Source organism: Pagrus major, chromosome 4 (genome assembly GCF_040436345.1).
Source record: "Pagrus major chromosome 4, Pma_NU_1.0".
Classification (NCBI taxonomy): Eukaryota; Metazoa; Chordata; class Actinopteri; order Spariformes; family Sparidae; genus Pagrus; species Pagrus major.
The window spans coordinates 17266000-17286340 of NC_133218.1; the positions used below are offsets into that span (position 1 = coordinate 17266000).

Consider the following 20341-nt stretch of genomic DNA (forward strand, 5'->3'; position numbering starts at 1 on the left):
CACACGTGCATGCACGTTGTGAAACAGACTGTAAATAACACAGATGCACTGTTTGATTGTGGCCTTCTGTGGTTACAAGAACAATATATATGCAGTCCAATTGAAATCATTCCGATAAGAGGCTCCAACTTAAAGCTGCTGTAAGCTTTCTGTCGTCTTAGCAAAATTCCTGTCTGTTTAGCAGAAGTTTCTGTATGTCTGAAACAACACTTAATGAACTTGATTGATAACCGTTGTCATCCTGCAGGTTCAAGCATAAGAGACATCCTTCTGAATTCCTGAAGGAAGCCGAGGAATCTCAAAGGACATAAGAGGAATTGTGCAAGATTCATCATCCTGTAGCATTTATGCTTAATTCCTGCTAAATTAAAATACCTACAGATATCCGTCATGAATCTGTGAGGTCTGCAGGTCTTTGTAAGGACTGTGAAGCGTCCTTTCCATGTTTCTGCAGGATTCTTGTCAGACTTTGTTTAGGGACTTCAAACACGTGTTCTTGTCCTTTTATCAGTCTTGATTTGTGTGTGTTTAATTCCTTAAATTCAAAAGATAGTAACTAATCCTTATTTACATTCCAGACTTTCCAAAGAATGAGCCTGACCATAAAGATGACATGTTAAGTAGACAGTTGAGACCGCGCAGGACAGAAATTTGGCACGGCGCTTACACCACAATTAAACAAACAGTATCCAGACTGAATTATACTCCCACTCATCACAACCTGGCATGATCCTCTCTGTCTGTGAAGCACCAAATTAGGACATTGTGGTGTGATGTAAACGTAGCATGTGACTGTGCAGAATAATCACGTCCAGTGAACACAGTGATGCCGAAACTATGTGGTGTATACACAGTCAACAGGACTGAGAGTCTAAACATAACCAAAGATGCGCATGAGGCTCCACTTCCACTATGAAATGTAATGCAGAAATTGATGTTGTGCACACAAATTTAACATACATTTTTATTGATTTTTTTCGTTTCTTCTATTGAAAAGAAAAATGCATGATGCAATGTGTTTCAGCGTAACACGGACTCAGTGTCTGTTTAATTTCCTTGAGAACTGCATGAAAATTGAGTTAAAACAACCAGAAAATATAAACCCACAAATTACAAATGTGATTTGTTTCTCACACTGTATACAAAAACATCTCAATAAACATTCTGTAACCAGAGGACAACTAACATTTAAAATACATATCTAGAGGTACACTTAAAATTTCACAGTTATCACAGCATCTAACACTTAGAAATATTATGCAGCAACAGGTCGTAGACAGATTCTTACACACCATATTCATACAAATATAAATAGATACCACAAACAGTATTAAAGCACACTGAATGAACTTTTATCTTTTGGAAACATCATAACAAAAGCATGTCATCTTATTTATCATCAATAAAGTTATCAAACCTTGTTAAAGGCACTCTATAACTCCTTGAGGTGATGCTGTCTTCGTACTAAATCTAACTTCACAGAGATGATTATACTCAGAAGAAAAATGCTATCCTTTCATTTGCATCTTTTTCTGTATTATGTTCAGTAAAACCAAAAAGATTTCATATAGGCCGAAATCAGACAACACAGTACTGTACATCAATGGCGATATATCTGTGATAGGCTGTGAAAACATCGGTCACTTCATTTAAACACAATCCTCCTGATAGAGCCGTACGCCGTTGATCATGCTCAGACTCGCCACAGAGTGATGCGTGCTGCGGACAGAGGTCACTCGTGTGTTATAATGTGTTGGGCTCTGCGAGGAGCGTCTCAGGATCACACGACAGCAACAACAAAGTTGTTGATTGAATTGCTTCTGGAAGGTCTTGCTCAGCAGGTAAAGGGCAAACGGGTTGAGGCAGGAGTTGGTGAATGCCAGGATACGAGCAATGACGCTGCAGACAAAGTGAACCAGGGAAGTGTCCACCTGGTGAGGGGGGAGAGGATTAAGAAAAGAGCTCATAAGATGAAAAGAGATAGAGGTGTGTGAATACTGGGGGTGTAAACCAATACAAAGACATCCTTCAGATATGAATGTGCTCTGAGTATTATTCATTAGACACTTTCTTTTCATCTGAGTTGAAATGTGTCCCATTGAGCTTTCTTGTTTTTCATCAATAGCCCTCTCATTTTTTGACACACACTCCCGACCAGCTTGAATTTATTCAGACAACTTACAGTAATTTCGACAACCTCCATTTTTTAAAGAAAAATCAAGCAATGTGGCTCAGCGAAATTTAACAACCCTGACTCCCCAAAAAATTGGGACACAGCCAATAAATTAATCAATAATTTAAGCACATAATTAAAATATGATGTTACAAATGTTAGATTGTTATGTTATATTGTTTAGGTACCTAAAGGTATAAATGTGAGGAATCCAAATGTCTAGACAAAACAATTAAAAACAGTAAATGAAGCCTCTTACTTTTTATACCTCAGTATTTTTTATTTTATTTTATTCTATTTCACTTTCAACATCTTATTTTATTTATAGCTACTTAAACATTTTATTGTATATGGTATTTTATTGTTTCTATATTTGCCCTTATCTATCTATCTATCTATCTATCTATCTATCTATCTATCTATCTATCTATCTATCTATCTATCTATCTATCTATCTATCTATCTATCTATCTATCTATCTATCTATCTATCTATCATCTTCCATTTTACTGTGGATGTAGATTCCTCAAAGACAGATATCTCTGAGTTACACAGCAGTATATTCAAACAGATAGAAACAGATCAACACTGACTCTACTAGAAACAAAGAGAAGTGCTTTTTGTCTACCTGGGAGTAGTGATAGGAGCGATATAGGTAGATAACGTGACTGGGAAGCCAGCACACTGCAAAGAGCCCAACAAACACCAGCACCGTCTTGGCCAGGCGCTTTCTCGATTCAACCTGTTGAACCAAAGAGAGAAAGTGTGACGTGTGAAAGCAGCTTATTAACTCAAGCAGCTGTAGCAATCATTTTGACACAAAAGAAGAAAGTGAGGAGAAGTAGTATAAAGAGTGACAAATCCATAAAACGAAGGTGGCCGGGCATAGAGGATGGATTAATAAAGCACAGACCTGAGGTCAACAGTGAGTTCTTCTAATTTATCAACAAGTTACGTCAAGGACATAATGTAATGCAGGTTACTTAGGTACGTTTGTCACTGATGTTACAAAAGTTACACAGTGTTTTCCTAAAGTTGTTTTGTTGCTGAAACCTAGGAAAACTGCAAGCATATGACAAAGTCTAATATGCTTGTCATTGTTACGCTGCAGCATCATGTTATTTTGGGAACGGTCATATATGCATATATATACATAAATACATATTTGGGAGCGGAAGATGCTGTTAATCAACCTATTCAGATGTTTTGGTATGGATGTGTTGACAAGTATTCATCATGAAGCAGAATTACCCCTTTCACTCATCATATATTGGATTATTGGATTATTATTACGGATTAATTAGAGAGAAGAGAAAAAAGAGAGAAGAAACTACAACTCAGAATTGTAATATTTACATTGTAAATGAGGTAATAATACGAACTCAGAAATATTATTTTTTTGCATAACTGAGTAAACAAGCTGTTCTTAGAGGAAAATAAGGTCCCCAGAACACTGTTTGAAGCTAGAAATACAAACAAAGTAAAACAGTATGAAACCTTTAAGATCTGTTTGTTTATTCTGTTTATTCAGTCATGAAAACAAATTGAGTTGGTTTATTTAGTTTGTTTAGACTTTAAAAAAAAATCAAGATCTTTCTCTTCTGAAGTGCAGTACTTTAGTGAAAACACTTAGTTACTTGCATGCACCATACACAAAGTACAACACTTAATTACCAGGGCTATAGTTAACCTTTAGGTCACTGAGGTGATGCAATCTGGAATCTAGACTAAGTTGTATAAAACGACAAACAGATGGTGGGCATCTAATTGGCAATTTTAAAATTTAGTCAGTATTTTAAATGTTTTGAAGGTTTAGAACCAGAAATTTGACCATACTGGCTCGGATTGTAACATGAAATATCAGAAAAATACAATTAAACAGTTACCTGAATAATTAAAACATGAAAAATTCAGTGATCCCAAATCATGCTACAGCCCTGGTAATGACAGTTTTAACACTGGCCTGTTGCCTTGCTTGCACGTTCCCCTCCACAGGCAGGTCTGAGGCACTCCTCATCAGGCTCCGGGCGATGAAGGTGTAGTACACGGATATGACCAGCAACGGAATGACGTAGAAAATGAGGAAGGAGGCCATGGAGTGGATCTTGGGGTGCAGTTCCCCAGCATGGGGATAAGGGGCGCAGGTGATGAAGCTCTCATTAGTGGAGGTGACATTGAAAGTGTGGAGGTCTGAGTAGATGGCCTCGGGGACAGCGAGGAGCAGGGAGAGGACCCAGATGAGCGCCGCCCGCAGGATAATGCTGGTAGTGGTGCTTGATGTTTGGATGTCCAGGGGCTTCACGATGGCCCTGTACCTGGTGGATATATCGGGGTGATTAATTTTTTAAGAAATTATTAGAAAGTGTGTCTCGATGTGAGAAACCACAATGACTCTCACACCCCTTTCTAGACAAACACTCAACACTTGGTGTCCTTTAATATTCATTCAAATGTTATTTTAGTCCTGTTAGCTCCTGTTCCTGGGGGAAATATTTTGCTCTTTATTGTTCCACTTTGTTCTCTTTGTTAAGTCATTTTTTACAGTGTCTGCAGTTGTATGTGTGTTATAAAAGGGTTCATTGGAGGAGTCACCCTGAATCAATTACAGCCAAAATGACAAAGCCAGCAGGAATAAATGTCAGCCGAGTATATGTTTCCCAATCCGTCAAACCAAAAGTTGTTCATGATTCTTGTTGTCCCTGATCTGTTAATCATTAGAGGTAAAAACATTAGCCCTGTTTAATTTGAAGAAGTAATATAGAAAATGAGGAGCAATGAGCCTCATCTTGGAGATAACATCAACCCAGCAGTGTTATGAATATTAGGAGGGAGTAATGATTCATATAATCTTCAATGGATTTAAACCTAGTGAGACGATAAGCGATACACAAAGTTATACACAAAGGCTGGTGGATATATCGGGGTAATTCATTTTTAAACAAATTATTAGAAAGTGTGTCTCGATGTGAGAAACCACAATGACTCTCACACCCCTTTCTAGACAAACACTCAACACGTGGTGTCCTTTAATATTCATTCAAATGTTATTTTAGTCCTGTTAGCTCCTGTTCCTGGGGGAAATATTTTGCTCTTTATTGTTACACTTTTCTTCTAGCTGCTTGCCACTGTGCATTATACAGTTTTTTAAGAGCTTTATTGCTAAAAACACCCACCTCCTGCAACCACAATCGATGCTGATGAGAGCAATGAGAGTGAAGCGAACCTGTATTATAGTTTTATATTTGTAATGGCAGCAAAACCAAAACAGTAAGCTGAAAATATAATATATAATTTAAAAATAAAGCTTTGTAGAGCTGCAGGAAACTGCAGAGTTGAAGGTTATTCTCCTTGAGTTCATCACTGCAAACCACCATTTTACATACAAGTAGTCATGTGATCTATTGTTGATATAAAATATTGATTATAGCTTCTTTAACATGGACAAATGTTTATGGTGAGATTTTTTTGATATTTCATTGTCAAGTTCGGAAGTCCGACATTGTTTCAGTGAAGACTCTATTTGGTCGTAACAGCATTGTAAAAAAGCACCCAGAAAGTCATAGGCCTACTTGAGTAAAAAAAAAAACTATGTTAAAATATTACTTTGGTAAAGGCAAAAGTCAAACATACTAATAGTGCTTGAGTAAAAGTCTTATAGTATCTGATATTAAATGTACTTAAGTATGAAAAGTACAAGCCATTCACCATTTATCTGATTATCAGACTGTGTTATTGTGTTTTTGTTAAATCTGATTGCCTGCTGAAAAATTAATTAATTTAAAATGTGCTACTTTGGTTCTAATGCAGCAAATCTGCAAAGTAACTTGTGACTAAAGCTATCAAATAAATGTAGTGGAGTAAAAGTACGATATTTGCCTCCAAAATTTAGTGAAGTGGAAGCATGAAAGCACACTCAAGTAACGTACAGGTACCTCAAAATTGTAATTGAGTACAGTAATTGAGTGAATGTTCTCAGTTACATTTCAACACTGGGTAGTAAAGAGGGTATAAATGTCAGTCAATCATTTACTCGCAGGTTTCTCCCTTTTGTAAGTTATTACAGTATATTCCCAAGGTTCATGGGTTTTTCACTTAGAAACAAATGGCACTATAATGTATAATATATATAATGCCTAAAATGGCTTCTTCGTTGTCTCTGTCTCAGTAATAACAAAAGAGGCAGTATAAACAAATAAGCCACAAATAAGCCACATGTATGTGTGTTGTAAAAGGGTTCATTGGAGGAGTCACCCTGAATCAATTACAGCCAAAATGACAAAGCCAACAGGAATAAATGTCAGCCGAGTATATGTTTCCCAATCCGTCAAACCAAAAGTTGTTCGTGATTCTTGATGTCCCTGATCTGTTAATCATTAGAGGTAAAAACATTAGCCCTGTTGAATTTGAAGAAGTAATATAGAAAATGAGGAGCAATGAGCCTCATCGTGGAGATAACATCAACCCGGCAGTGTTATGAATATTAGGAGGGAGTAATGATTCATATAATCTTCAAATGGATTTAAACCTGGTGAGATAATAAGCGATACACAGTTATACACAAAGGCAGTTAAGTACATTTATGTTTCCTTACTTCACCTCCACAGTCTAATTTAATCTTGTTTTAATTGAATTAGTCCTCCACACATTCCACTTGTTTGTGTCTAAGGCAGTAGTTTAAGTAGTTTTAGAAAAATCATTTGAAAAACCCATTTTGAAAACATCACTTGATTCAAGGATCCTTTGCCCATTACAACCTTATGAAACACATAGCTGATTACTCATCACACGCTGAGTTTAGCACTTCTGCCTGGAGACTGAACTGCCATCTTTTGCAACAACAATATTTCTCTAATTGAAAATGTGTATCACGGCACTGTATCTGCAGAATGACCGTGTGTGTGTGTTCATCAAAGGATCAATAACACATGTTTTCTCAATCAGCTTCTTACTATAAGCAACAAGTCCATACGTGAACACAAAATTTTGTGTAAAGAAAATGAAGACTGGTGGCGATTATACGTGTTTTATTTATTTCATTCAGTGAGGAAAGTAAAGAAATGTGTAACAAATCCTTTGTTTGACTTCTTACTTTAGGTCAGCCACCAACAAAACGCTCTGCTTCCCACACATGCACTGTGCCACTGCTGAGGGCTACAGGGGCACATGTGCACATTAATAATACTTTTGCAGACAAATCATATTATCGATTTAAGCTCTGTGACAAGTTTGAAGGTTGTACTCCAAAGGCACAGGCATTCTCAGCATATGCCGAGGGCCTCCTTGCCAGTGTGGGATCCAGACATCAACTGTCTACATTAAATAATGTTTCACAAATATTTTAATGTAATGTATGTATTTTAATGTAATTATGTTACATTTAAAAAAATCTCTGATCTAAAAGTTTATTTCAATGAATATATATATTCACTTATTAATGTCTGTTTTCTTTAAAAATGCACAATGTCAGCATCAATGAGCAGGAAAAAGTATTTCAGTGGTTTCACTTTATCAAAGGTCAGGAGAAAGCATCCAAGTTTTCCATCTAAATCTGAATAAGTAAAGACACATTAAAGGGGCTCTGAGGAACTTCTGTGTTGTGCTTGAAACCGGTCGTATGATTATGTTTGCAGACTCCACGTTGACTACTCTTGCTCTCTGTAAACTGAGCGGAGAGGGGCACTGAGACGAGGCACAAAGTCAATCCTTTGGGCTGTCGTAGAAAATCCGACCCTCATCCTTATCCCTCAATCCACAGTCTAGCTTTTGTCATTTTTCAGCCAGCCTGGCTCTGCTCGGTTTGACTCGGCGTGGCAGGGTTTTTCATTTCCACCACAAAAGGGTTACATGCTTAAAGGTGTGTCTTAATGACGCACTTGTCTCGATCCCCGCAGTGCTATCAAGGAATAACCTCTAACAACGTGGCTCCACTAAATCAGTTACAAACATGTTTTCTTTCCTATGGCTTCTTCACAATAAAAGCCCCTGTTAATTAATCATTTAAAAGCTTTCATTATGTAGCAGCATTAGAGGAAATGTTGTGTTTTCACCAGCAGTAACTGAACAAGACTCCCAAAACAGCTGAAAACGAACAAGATGAAACAGTAAAATATAGTAGATGTTTGAAAGTACAAACAGGACGAGATATGAATAAATCAGTCAAAGTACTTCCTGCATATGAGTTGAGCATCGATTTGAAGGGGAAACGGGTTGCTTGTTACGGGTTGGCCGCCACCGTGAGTCATTACCGCAACCCGCTTGGAGGCGGTGCAGGCGTAGCTTGGCTCGCTGACTCAGCTCAGCTCAATAGGCTCAACTCTGCGCAGTGAAACTTGTGATGGAAAAGCAAATCATTGCAGTTTGGAGGTTGGTTTGCAGGTGGAAAAACGGCATATGTAGTTTTGTTGAAGAAACTTTTAAGAGAAAGATCTTCATTGATTGATTTTTCCTGCCTAAACAAACTAAATAAACAAACTCTCTTTGTTTTCATATATTTTCATAAACTGAATAAACAAACTGACCTCAAAGAACAACACGATTTCATGTTTTTACTTTGTTTATATGTGAGGCGGACACTGCCACCTTTCTATCTTCAAACAGTGTTCTGGGGACCTTATTTTCCTCTGAGAACAGCTTGTTTATCTAGTTATGGAAAAAATAAATATTTCTGAGTTTGTGTTATTACCTCATTAATATTGTTAATATTAAAATTCTGAGTTTGAATTTCTTCTCCAAAACTACAAAGTGCCCCTTTAATATGCACATAAATGAATTATATGATAAAGGACAATACTTTGTACATATAAATAGATAAGCTAAACTAAATAAATGAGCATAATAATATTGTGGCAGATTAGTCATCTCGTTTGGTTACCAAATATCAAAATGGTGTAGGGAAGGAGGCCAGAAAATACCGTCTGCACAGTGTAATCCACTCATTCAATCCAGATTGATTTACCTTACTGACAAAAACAATTGCTGCTCTACCAAGATAGTCTGACAGTGACATTTAACTATAATATTCTCCTGAGGTGAAAAGAAAGAGGCAGCCTCAGTATGACAAGTATGATCAGTGTTAATCTACAACAAAGGCACATCACGCTCAATCATCAATCCAGTATGAGACTCCAAGAATGAGTCTTGGATTTAAACATCATTATTAGTTATTATTTATAACAGCAGGTTAATTAGAGAGATAATGAGAGGGAACACGTGCATGCTTGACATTCACTCTCCCACAGTTGACTAAAATTATTTCCCCAGCAGCAGGTGATCCAGTGTTTTCTCTCGAACAGACTCTTGTCATGTTTTCCATCAAAGTAACCTGAAACATATTTTTAGGCGCAAAAAACATCCACGAACACCTCATTCATGCTGATATTAAGCATTTCCTCCAGACTGTGACATTGATCTTTACCCGAGCTGGTAGGAGTCACCTCACAACATTTTCAATCACTAGTTGACAGCAATTCATTGACGACTGATTCTGCAGCAATCGATCAGTGGCTGACAGCTTCCTGATAGTCTCCTGATCAATACACAGTTAATATTTGCTTTCCATTAGAATGATAACAGATCAGTTTGGCACATATGGCGTGTATTTATTTTTTAGAGACAAAGAGAAGATGACATGTGGGTCACCTGGCTGCCACGGGCCATATTAAAGTTACTGATTATAGGGTCAATAAAATAATAGATGATGATAATAACAAAAAAGCATACCTACCTGTCAGCAGAGAGGGCTGTGAGAGTGAACACAGACACCCCGACCGATGTGAGCTGGATGAACGGGATGACTTTACAGCCCACTCTGCCGAACAGCCACTCCTCTGACAGGTAGCGGCTCGCGTCCACCGGGGCGCAGGTCACCAGCAGTAAAACATCCCCCAGCGCCAGACTGGACATGAACAGATTCGGCACGTTGCGGATGGACTTGGCAGAGCAAAACGTCTTGATGAGAGTGATGTTGCCGATCAGCCCCAGCACGCTGATCACACCGTAAACAGAAGCGATGGCCACGCCGGTGAACCACATCGTCCGCGCCGAGCTTTGGATAGCAGCAGTGACGCTGCGCGACGCGTTTGGGTGCAGATGCTCCATCTCTCCAAGTGTTAAGCAGAGTCACTGCCGAAGAGATAGTCCTCAAACTCAGAGGAATACCGACAGAAGGCAAAACTATTCTGGTGACAATTTCGTGTCCAACTTTAGAGTTGTTGTGCACGACCTCGTCGGTGGGTCTGCTGCAGGGGCTCCCACCCACCCAGTGAGCTCAACATGCACCAATAAAGAACAATCAATACGTGTGTCACTCTATTCAATTTAGGAGAGAAAATAAGAAAATGACAAGCATGAAGCATTATTTCTCGTGTTTAATCAAAATGTGCTCCAACACTTAGTAAAAGAAAGTCTCCTCTGTTTGCCATGTTTGTTTTTTTATAACTTGGGTTACAAGTGTTAGTTAATAAATACTTACAAGATGCTTATTAATGGGAAATCAATTACTCAACATAGCATAACATTAATAATGTCCTGTGTGGTGTAATAATAGCGCAATAATCGAGTTTAGTTTGTTAGATATTAAGTTATTATATCGTTATTACAGTTATGCAGTTATAAGAGCTTATAATTAGGCTATTATTATTGTAAACACATTTTTTTACTACGTTTTTTGTTGCGTTATTAATACTCATACATGCATTATTACGCATTAATAAGAAGTTAATGATGCACTTCCTATCAATTAAGTATACTTTTTGCAACCACCACATCTTGAGTGAGAGCAATGCCTTATTAAGGCTAATTAAGTTTTTATTATTTGCTTGTAAGAAACTCATAAGACTTTTATAGACTTTTTAAAATGTCTACAAATGTTAGCAAGTGTCTTTTAAATGCTTATAACTGCCTTATAATCTGACAATAAACATGTTTATTATACAATTATTAGCACCTTAATAATGATAATAAGAATATTATAAGGACTTCTAAGGACCTTATTACTTATTAACTATGGCTCATCAAGAACATTTATAAAAACCATCACTTTCCTGGCTGACCTCTGACGTTTTCTCTTTTATTCTGAGTGACAACTTTGCCTGTACATCTAAAGGAAAAGTGCAATGGTCCCTTGCATTTAATCCCCAGTCCTTTGATTATGACATCACTTGAATAGAGTGGGACATATTCTTAGACTGAAAATAGTTTCTCACTTATACAGCAGGAACCATGCCACTATTTTATTACAATCATGCAATATGCTAGAGAATTACAGTACAACAAAGTGGATTTACAGCAGAGATTACACCATAAATTATTATGACACAGTTGTACGTTTTTTAAACAGTAGGCTATTTGCAGGTTCCCATTTGTGTAAATATGTCTTTCTATCCCACCTACTTTTCATTGTTTTATGATAACATTTGCTGCAGCTTGTGAGACAGCTCTGTACTGAACTTTAACCTCTGTGTGGGAGAGTCCTTACAGAGTCGTTAAGGACCTGTGTGAGCTCTGAGTTTCAGAGTCGTGAGGGCCACTTGTGGGTTGTTGTCTTAACCGGCCTTCATGTGGGTTGCTAAGGCTAAGTGAGCCCAGGTGTGAATGGTTGTTAAGCTGTCTGGGGAGGGAAGTCAGTACTGCATTGTAGGTGGGTGAAAAGTAATGTCGTAGGCCACCTCCTCTGTTCAAAGACAGTCGTTCCAGTTTGACATAGATGGATTCTTTTACTCCTCTTTCAAACCATCTGTCTTCTCTGGCCAATATGTTTAAATTGTTGTCCTCGAAGGAATGATTTTTCTCCTTCAGATGTTAGTGGACAGCGGAGTCTTGAGGAGACTTGAGGAGTTGGCCCTCCTGTGGTGTGCCATTCGTTTATGGAGAGGTTGTTTTGTCTCCCCAGTGTACAAATCTGTGCAGCCCTGGCTGCATTGAAAAGCATAAACTACACGTGGTTCATGCTGAAAAATGAAAACATCCTTCCTTTGAGGACAGCAATGTAAACATCTTGGCCAGAGATGACAGATGGTTTGAGTAAAAGAATCCATCTCCATCACACTGGAACGACCGTCTCTATATATAGCTCCTTTCATACTTCATATGTGGTGTAGCTGAAGGTCAGTATTGCCTTTCAGTGATCATGTTTTGCTTTTTTCCAATATGTGTATCATCGCTGTTATTGTAAGCTACCATTAGAAATGACCCTGACAAGGATAAATATCTTTCATTAAAAAGGACTGAATTGTTATTACAGACTCTGAATGTATAATCTTTACCATATACAACATCTTAGTTTAGCATTTTAGCACTCTAAATATCACCAAACGCAAAGCATAGTTGATGTTCATTTGTTGCAGGTACACTGTACGTTCAACAACCCAAATATTGGACAATTGTCACTTTGTCCAGAAGATGGTGCTAATGGGCAAGTTAAGTGATCACCAAAGTTCTTAAAATTCATCCTGAGGGTGGCATGAATGTTTGTTTAATGACTTTCTTTCCAATAGTAAGATAGAGCTTTCACAAAAACCACAAATCATCCTCAAGGTCAGGTCAAAGGTCCAAGTCATTAAGCTTTATCCTCTAAGAGCAAAGATCCCAGGTGCTGAGATATGTCACTGTCCATCCATCTTTTTTTACCACTTACCTGGAACCAGGTTGTGGTCGCAGCAGGCTAACGAGGTTGAGAAGTCCCTCTCTTCTGCAATGTTTCCAGCCCCTCCTGTTGGATCATGAGGTATTCCCAGGCCAGATGAGATATATAATCTCTCCAGTGTGTTCATCCCTGGAGTCCAATACCAGTTGGACATGCCCCAAAAGGCCGCCAAAACTTTGCATCCAGCCTTAATCCAAGCTCCCTTCAAGGCTGAACCCAACCATCCTATGGAGGAAACTCATTTCAGCCGCTTTCAGTCACTACCCAAAAGCTCATGACTATAGGTGAGGGTCAGATTGTAGACCAACTGGTGAATCAAAAGCTTTGCCCTCCTGTTCAGCTCCCTCTTCACCAAAACGTCCCAGTACAATACCTGCATCCCTGCTGAGGCCACACCAAACAGTCTTTCAAACACACTCTGCATTTTACCTTACTCAAGAGCCTGACACACTTCTTCACTTGGAGAAACAACTTGCACTCTTAACCCATAGGGAACATCCACCAGACAGAAATGTTAACCTGTTGGTGGCGCGAGGAGAAAAGTCAGGAACTCACCAGAGTCAAAAGGATTTATCCTCTGGGCACCATGAACATCTGTACCGAATTTAATTGCAATCATTTCAGAAAAATTCAGGAAATGAATACAATCATTTAGATCGCCTAAAAGCTTTAGGTGTTATCATCATTTTTATTATCATCATTAATGCAGATTATGCTCTTTGATGGTTTAAAATTGCATGCTGAGAATCTGAGCTCAGTTCAGGTCTAGTCATTTGAAACTGTGCATGGAGCATAGAGTGAGTCATGTTGTGCTCCTGTGGGGGCTTTGAGATGTGGTGTGTTCACAGACTGACTGGTCCAATTTACCTGATCTCCTGGCAGCTTCACATGCTGCTATAGCCCGGTGGGTCCCTGTAAAAAGTGACGTCTCTATGGACGACTGCCTCAGGGTAATGCACTTCACAGATACCAGAGATGAAAAAGGGCTTACAGGTCATCAACATGCGCTCAATGGAGTAACAATCCATTAAAGACCCCTTGCAGGTGATGCATTGAATTGTTTCTTCAGCAGATACAAACCCAGAAAGAATGGTGGCCTGTTATCCAGCAGGGTGTAATATGCCATAGAGAAAGAACATCTCTAATCCCTGGTTTTCTCTGTGGTTTGTCAAGAGCTGCCAGGCAATTCTACCTGCTTTAATTGTACGAGATAGCGAATGAAAGGTGTCTGGAGTCATTATGTGGGGGCAAGATAAGACTGCCAGGAGCACAAGAGATTAAATTGGTTATAGTGTTAAGCAGAGGAGAAGGAAGGGATGAGAGATAGTGAAAGAAAACTGGAGGTGAGGGTGGCTTGGATAAAGTGAACCTGTATGGTCTCATTCACATACATACGAATATATATATATACACCTGTACATGTGGGGGAAAAGCACAAATGTATGCAAGCAAATAATCATCTTTCGGTTACTTTTCTAACCCAATCGCCAGTATAGTGTTCGCTAGGTGCGTTTCTGCAAAACCACAGACAAGTTAAATTACTTTGTTGCGACTTTACGTTTTTCTTCAGGTTTAATTTTCTATTTCTCTCATCACAACACTGTGCTCTGGTTAGGTTTAGGCACAAAAACTACTTGGTTATGGCTAGGAAAACATCATGGTTTGGATTAAAATGCCTGTTTTAGTCATGATAGACACGGCTGAAAATGTCCGGAGGTCTCCTTAAAAGCACACCGGTTTTGTTGCCACAAGCACAGCTGAAGATAGCCCGACTTGACATGAAAAATGCCGGTTTTATTCGCCACAAACACAGTTGTAAATGTCACAATGTCTCCTTAACCCTAACCCACAGCTGGAAAATGTCCCGAGGTCTCCATAAAAACACCTGGTTTTGTAGCCACAAACAAGGCTGGAGTTGGCCCGACTTCACGTGAAAGATGTCCAGTTTTGGTCGCCACAAACAAAGCTAGAAAGTGTCCCAAGTTCTCCTTCAAACTATCCAGTAGTTTCACACTTACGAAGGCCTAAATCTAGACTCAAACTGCAGTCACCTGTTTGGCAACCTTGTCACCTGTGACTCCACTACCATCCCCCACACCACTTGATGTGAAAGTCAGATAATACACATGTAATATGAATGTGATATGGCACTCTTTGCACGAATCACAATATGTTACATAGCCTATGAAACGTATAAACTTGGACGTACCTGTGGTTTGCAGAAACGTTAACTGCCAACATATCCTGGCGACTGGGCTGTACTTTTCAACCCTTATAAGAGGGTTATAAAGGAAATGAATCATTTACACAAAGAAAAGGTTGCCCTTGAAGCACAAAATGTCACGCAAATGTCAAGCAAAAGATGTTGTTGTGACACTCACACTATGATCAGACACTTGATGCTTAATTTTACAGCAGAAGTACACACTTTTGTTACAAACCCCCTGCCTGTGATTAGCTACCATGACAAATTACCACACTGAAGCTCTTGTGCACAGACTTGCATAAAATGCTGCGGGATGTAAAAAGAAATGACCAGACAGTCGAGGCAGCAGGTTTCACAGGAAACCTTCAAACTGACAAATAAGAAGGTGGGTGGTAGTATAAATGTTTACAGCCTCCAGCCTTGACTACTCAGGATTACGAAAGTACTACATCTTTCCTTCAGTCACCCGTCTGTGATGAAACATAAGTGTCAGAGTGAGAAACTTAGTGACAAAAGAAGCTTATTTGAAAGTTACACATATGCAATATACCATGCTCATTTGTGTGTCATAAATGATTGATTTTATCTTTGCGATCTCCTAACACAGGCACCATTTCTAATTCCTGTTTCACATGACTGGTTTCAACATGTGAGAGACTGTGGTTGCTTCTCTATTAAACGGTTTCAGGAAGTAAAATCATGAGCTTTTACCACATCCTTTGGCAGAAAGTCATGACAACGATATCAGCAGTACCAACGGCTCTCTTCAACTTTGCAGTCAAATGCAAAAAAATAACTAACAGTTAATTTCATTGCCGGTTAACTGATTCATCATTTAGTCTATATCGAATTTTGAAATGCTCATCACAATTTCCCATGCCCCAAATTAGTTTGTTTTTACAATTTACTGTCCAAAATCTAAAGATTGTTGTCAAAAGTAAAGTCATATTTGAGTAAAAGTAAAGTTATCGGGTTAAAATTTTACTTTGGTAAATGTAAAAGGTTTTTGGAAATAAATGTACTTAAAGCAAAACTAAATTATACATATACATTATCAGGAGTGCCGTTTTCATCAAAACTGCAGAGAATTTTGCAAAAAAATGCATCTCTCTAGAAAAAAGGCATAATTTTGAGGCACACCCATCAGGCGCATCACTCAGCAAACATTACCAGATCTCTTTAGTTTCATTTTAGAGATTGTGAGAATCAGTGACGGTTAGATGAAGATAATAAAAGTCTTGACTATGGACGGGAGGATTTCTACCTTGACTCTTCTGTATCTGGGTGAGTTATTCCTGGAAGAAATATTTGCCTCTTTTCCTTTGCACCTTACCGAGCTTCCACAGCTGAAACTCTTGAAGTCAACATCATCAAATATTGATATGCTTTTGACTCGACCCATTTCTCTTACAAAGAAACAACCCTATTGAATGGTATTTGTATTAAAGGCATACGAGACTCGTTTCAAACTTGCAATAATCAAACTCAACTAGGGTTACAACTGACCAACTAACCATTATTTTAATTTTATTTTTTATTTTTTTTATTTTTTTATTTATTTTTAAATGTATTTTCTAATGCATTATTTGAACTATCAATTAGTCTATCTTTTTTCTTTGTGTTTCAAACTTGTGAGTGATTATCAATAAAGCTCAACTAGGGTTACATCTAACCATTGTTTTAATTATCTATTTCAAATGTCTATTATTTTCTTGATCAGTGGTTGAAGCATTTGGTCTAGGCCTGTAAAATGCCCATCACAGTTCCCACAGCCCATATGAAGTCTTAACATGTCTTGCTTTGTTCGACAAAAGGTACAAAATCCATAAATATTCAGTTTACTGACACAGAAGATAAACACCTCCAGAAAATATTCACATCTGACAAGCTGGAACTTGTGATTATTCACCATTTTTGCTCAAATAGATAACTAATCGATGAACAAAATTTGTTGATTTCTTTTCCGTCCATTCACTAATGGTTTCATCTCCAAACATAACAGATGTGTGTTTCTGTGCTGTGTGTGTCTGTGGTTGGGAGGGTGGGGTACAAATGCATTAGTACAGATGCAGGTCAAACTGCTGAATCATTCTCAGTATGTGCACATTTTACACACAGGCTGTAATCCGGTCAGATTAACATGACTTCATCAATTTAACCATAACAGATGTAGATGCAGCTAAATGTTGATCATTATTGTCTGTTTTTAAATCTGACAGTGCTGTCAGGTGTTGGTGCCCTCCAGGTGAACATCCCACAGGAGGTATATGAACATGCCAGAGGTGACAACATCACACTGCCCTGCAGCTTCTCACCCAAAGCCCCATTAAAGGGAAGCGAACTAGTTATCATCTCATGGTCTGCTGAGGGTGCACAAGCTGGTGCTAAAGAGGTCAGACTACTACAATGTGTTTTGTCTTTATATGTATACACTGTATGTGCATGTGCCTGTGATTCTCTATTAACCTGAGCATAATTCAGTATGATGGTATTATGAATAAGAACAATAAGAAGACAAGAGAACTTTGCTTTCTTCCTCTTTTAATGTTCCTCTGACGCTGTCGTTCTCTTACAGACTCTGATCCTCACTTATTATTCCACTAATAAACAAACTGACATCAAATCGCAGTATGAAGGTCGGGTATCCCTGGACGTGGATGTTGCAAAGGGAAGGGCCAACCTGAAACTGTCCTCCATCAGACTAGCAGACAACAAGGTGTTTGAGTGTCGTGTCCAGATCCCGGGTGATGACGAAGGCAAACCAGCCGATACAGCTCGTTTGGTGGTTCTAGGTAACATTTCATTTGCTTTCAAAGAAATATTCTGCTTTTAAGTTTCCAACAAGTTGCTAAAAAAGTTGTATGATTTAATTCTTTATACATATTTCCTTTTTTTTTTTTGTCTAGTTGCTCCATCTACGCCCATCTGTAAGATCCAGGGAAAGGCAGAGTACGGCCAGAACATCAACCTGACATGTCTGTCTGAGGAAGGCTCGCCACCACCCACTTATAAGTGGGAGAGTCGAGACGTCAGTAACAGGCCTTGTGCTGCAGCTCCAAGAACAACTGACAGTAAGTATCAGTGATACTGTTTTTGACAAAAATATAAGTTGACTCTCAGTGAAGAAAGGTTTACTTACCTCTGCACAAACCATATTAACAAGGCGGCCATTTTCCTCTGACATCCCACTCAGGGTGGGAAGCCTGAATACTGGGATGATTTTATGTTGCTGTGTTCCAGGTTGCAAGCCCTATAAGCTTAGGGAATTTAAGAAATTGTTATCAATTTACCACTTGCCAAATGATCAGCAATCAAGAAACAGTGAAAATCTAAAGGGACAATGGATCCCAACTATTTCATTCTTCTGCATCACTACACCTTTGTATTACCAAAATCTATAATGACATTTCCAGGAACTACGATAAATGAAATTATTCACCCTTTGATTTTTTTTATGAGCTGAAACACTGGAATTTATAAAAATCTATAAAATCATGATAGCAATGATATATGTTTGTCTTGCTGTCTTTCAGAGGGAGGCATCATGTCTCTTTTCAATATCTCCAGAGACACATCAGGATTCTACATCTGCACCTCAAGTAACAAGATCCACTCTGCAACCTGCAACGTCACCCTCTCAGTCATGCCACGTGAGCAAAACCTTCTTATAACACCTTCTCATTAACAATCTGGGAACTTAGTATTTTCAAAAAATACATCTTGACATCGATGCATTAAAATACGCTTACTTCTTCTTCTCCCAACTTGTCTTCCTTCCTGCAGCTTCCAAGAACGCTGATCCCACTGCAGGAATCATTGGTGGAGTCGTCGCTGCATTGATCGTACTCATCATCGTCATCTGTTGCTGCTGCAAGAAGAATACATCTTGAAGACAATGCATTAAAATATGCATCCTTCTTCTCCCCGGAGATGTTAAAGCTCAGTCAGTATCATGTTTACATTTAAGTGTTCTAATTAAGCTTAAACACAGCTGGCTATTTGTAGATTTATGTTAACACAACCATTATTGGCATATTTACATGCAGTTACAACAGTAACCTGTTGAATGGGCCATTCTGCTTTGCTCACATTTACCTTAGTCCAAGTCCTGCTGGCTCCTGATTGGTTAGTTCAGTATCGTGTGTGAGAGATAGGATGTGGGGTTGTTACTGTGGAGCAGCCCATGGGAGATATTAAGGGCACTGCTAAAGAAGTTATCCGTCTCCATCCTGCTGTCTCTTTCTATGAAGAGTAGTCCACTCACCACAAATGAGCCCTCATGTTACATATGTAATAAAGTTTATTAGCCTACTTGATGTTGTCAATTGTATTTTTGATGTAGGTTTTACATGTGGTGATGTGTTGTGGTATGTGTGTATTTTATTGTATTTCTAAATTCATTGAGTGTTGCAGTTTTATGATCGGACCCCTGTAAGATGTAGGCCTATGTAATTTGGGGTTTTGGGGCTTCTGGAGACTTGGATTACACCAGAAGCAGGATTTTAGAAATACTGAGATCATGCCCCCCACCCCCACCCATACATCAATAACATTTTGAAGACTATAGTTGCTTCGAAAAAAATATCAGTACCAGCACATATTTGAAAATTGGACTCAGATTCCAACAGACGAAGAAGAAGATAAGTAACAGATAGATAGATAGATAGATAGATAGATAGATAGATAGATAGATAGATAGATAGATAGATAGATAGATAATACAATTTAAATATTAATATAAAATGTGCAAAATAAGAGCATTCACATGGGTAACACTTTATAATAACCATCAGTAATAAATGGTCAATTTATAGTTCAGTGATTTTACTGTTAGGAAACAATAACATGGATCATTTGCAACTCATCCAAATAATGTTTATAAATGAACCACACAGTATTTATTGTTATGAACATCAATTGCAACTTTCCAACAAACAATTGCTAATAAGTCGTTTATAAAGCATTTAATTGCTTGTGAACAACGAAATAACTGTTAAATTAAGTTTAATTAACTACAAATTTGCCGTTTTTAATTATATATAATTGTTTATTTTAATGATATGATAGATATCATTATGTCTTAACCAGTGACGTGAGGTGAGGTTCATGGCTGGTGAGGCACTGACTCCATCAGAATCAGATTTACAAATATATGAACCCAACAGAGTAGATTATTCACCATTTACCAGCAAGGGCTGGCTCAAATCGTGGCAGCGGCAGCTAGTAGTGGCACTTCCTGCCTTTACTCCAGTTGCCGGTGTCTGAGGCAGTCACTGCCCTGCCACGGCAACTGCTGCTGTTATGGGCATTTGTTTTTATT

General features: G+C 38.4%; 2 protein-coding genes across 2 annotated transcripts; one reads left to right on the forward strand and one right to left on the reverse strand.

The window, feature by feature from the left end:
• Positions 1 to 1649: 1649 nt before the first annotated feature.
• On the reverse strand, positions 1650 to 10270 carry grpr (gastrin-releasing peptide receptor). Its single transcript, XM_073463829.1, has 4 exons — positions 9897 to 10270; positions 4137 to 4488; positions 2802 to 2915; positions 1650 to 1931 (listed from the first exon to the last, which is right to left on the reverse strand). Exons 1-4 carry the CDS (start codon positions 10268 to 10270, stop codon positions 1650 to 1652), a joined length of 1122 nt encoding a protein of 373 aa, XP_073319930.1.
• A 5995-nt stretch (positions 10271 to 16265) lies between these two features.
• On the forward strand, positions 16266 to 18911 carry LOC140994263 (cell surface A33 antigen-like). The gene is made up of 6 exons (XM_073463830.1): positions 16266 to 16305; positions 17241 to 17413; positions 17597 to 17813; positions 17928 to 18092; positions 18555 to 18671; positions 18805 to 18911. The coding sequence occupies exons 1-6, from the start codon at positions 16266 to 16268 to the stop codon at positions 18909 to 18911; spliced, it is 819 nt and encodes a 272-aa protein (XP_073319931.1).
• Positions 18912 to 20341: the final 1430 nt, after the last annotated feature.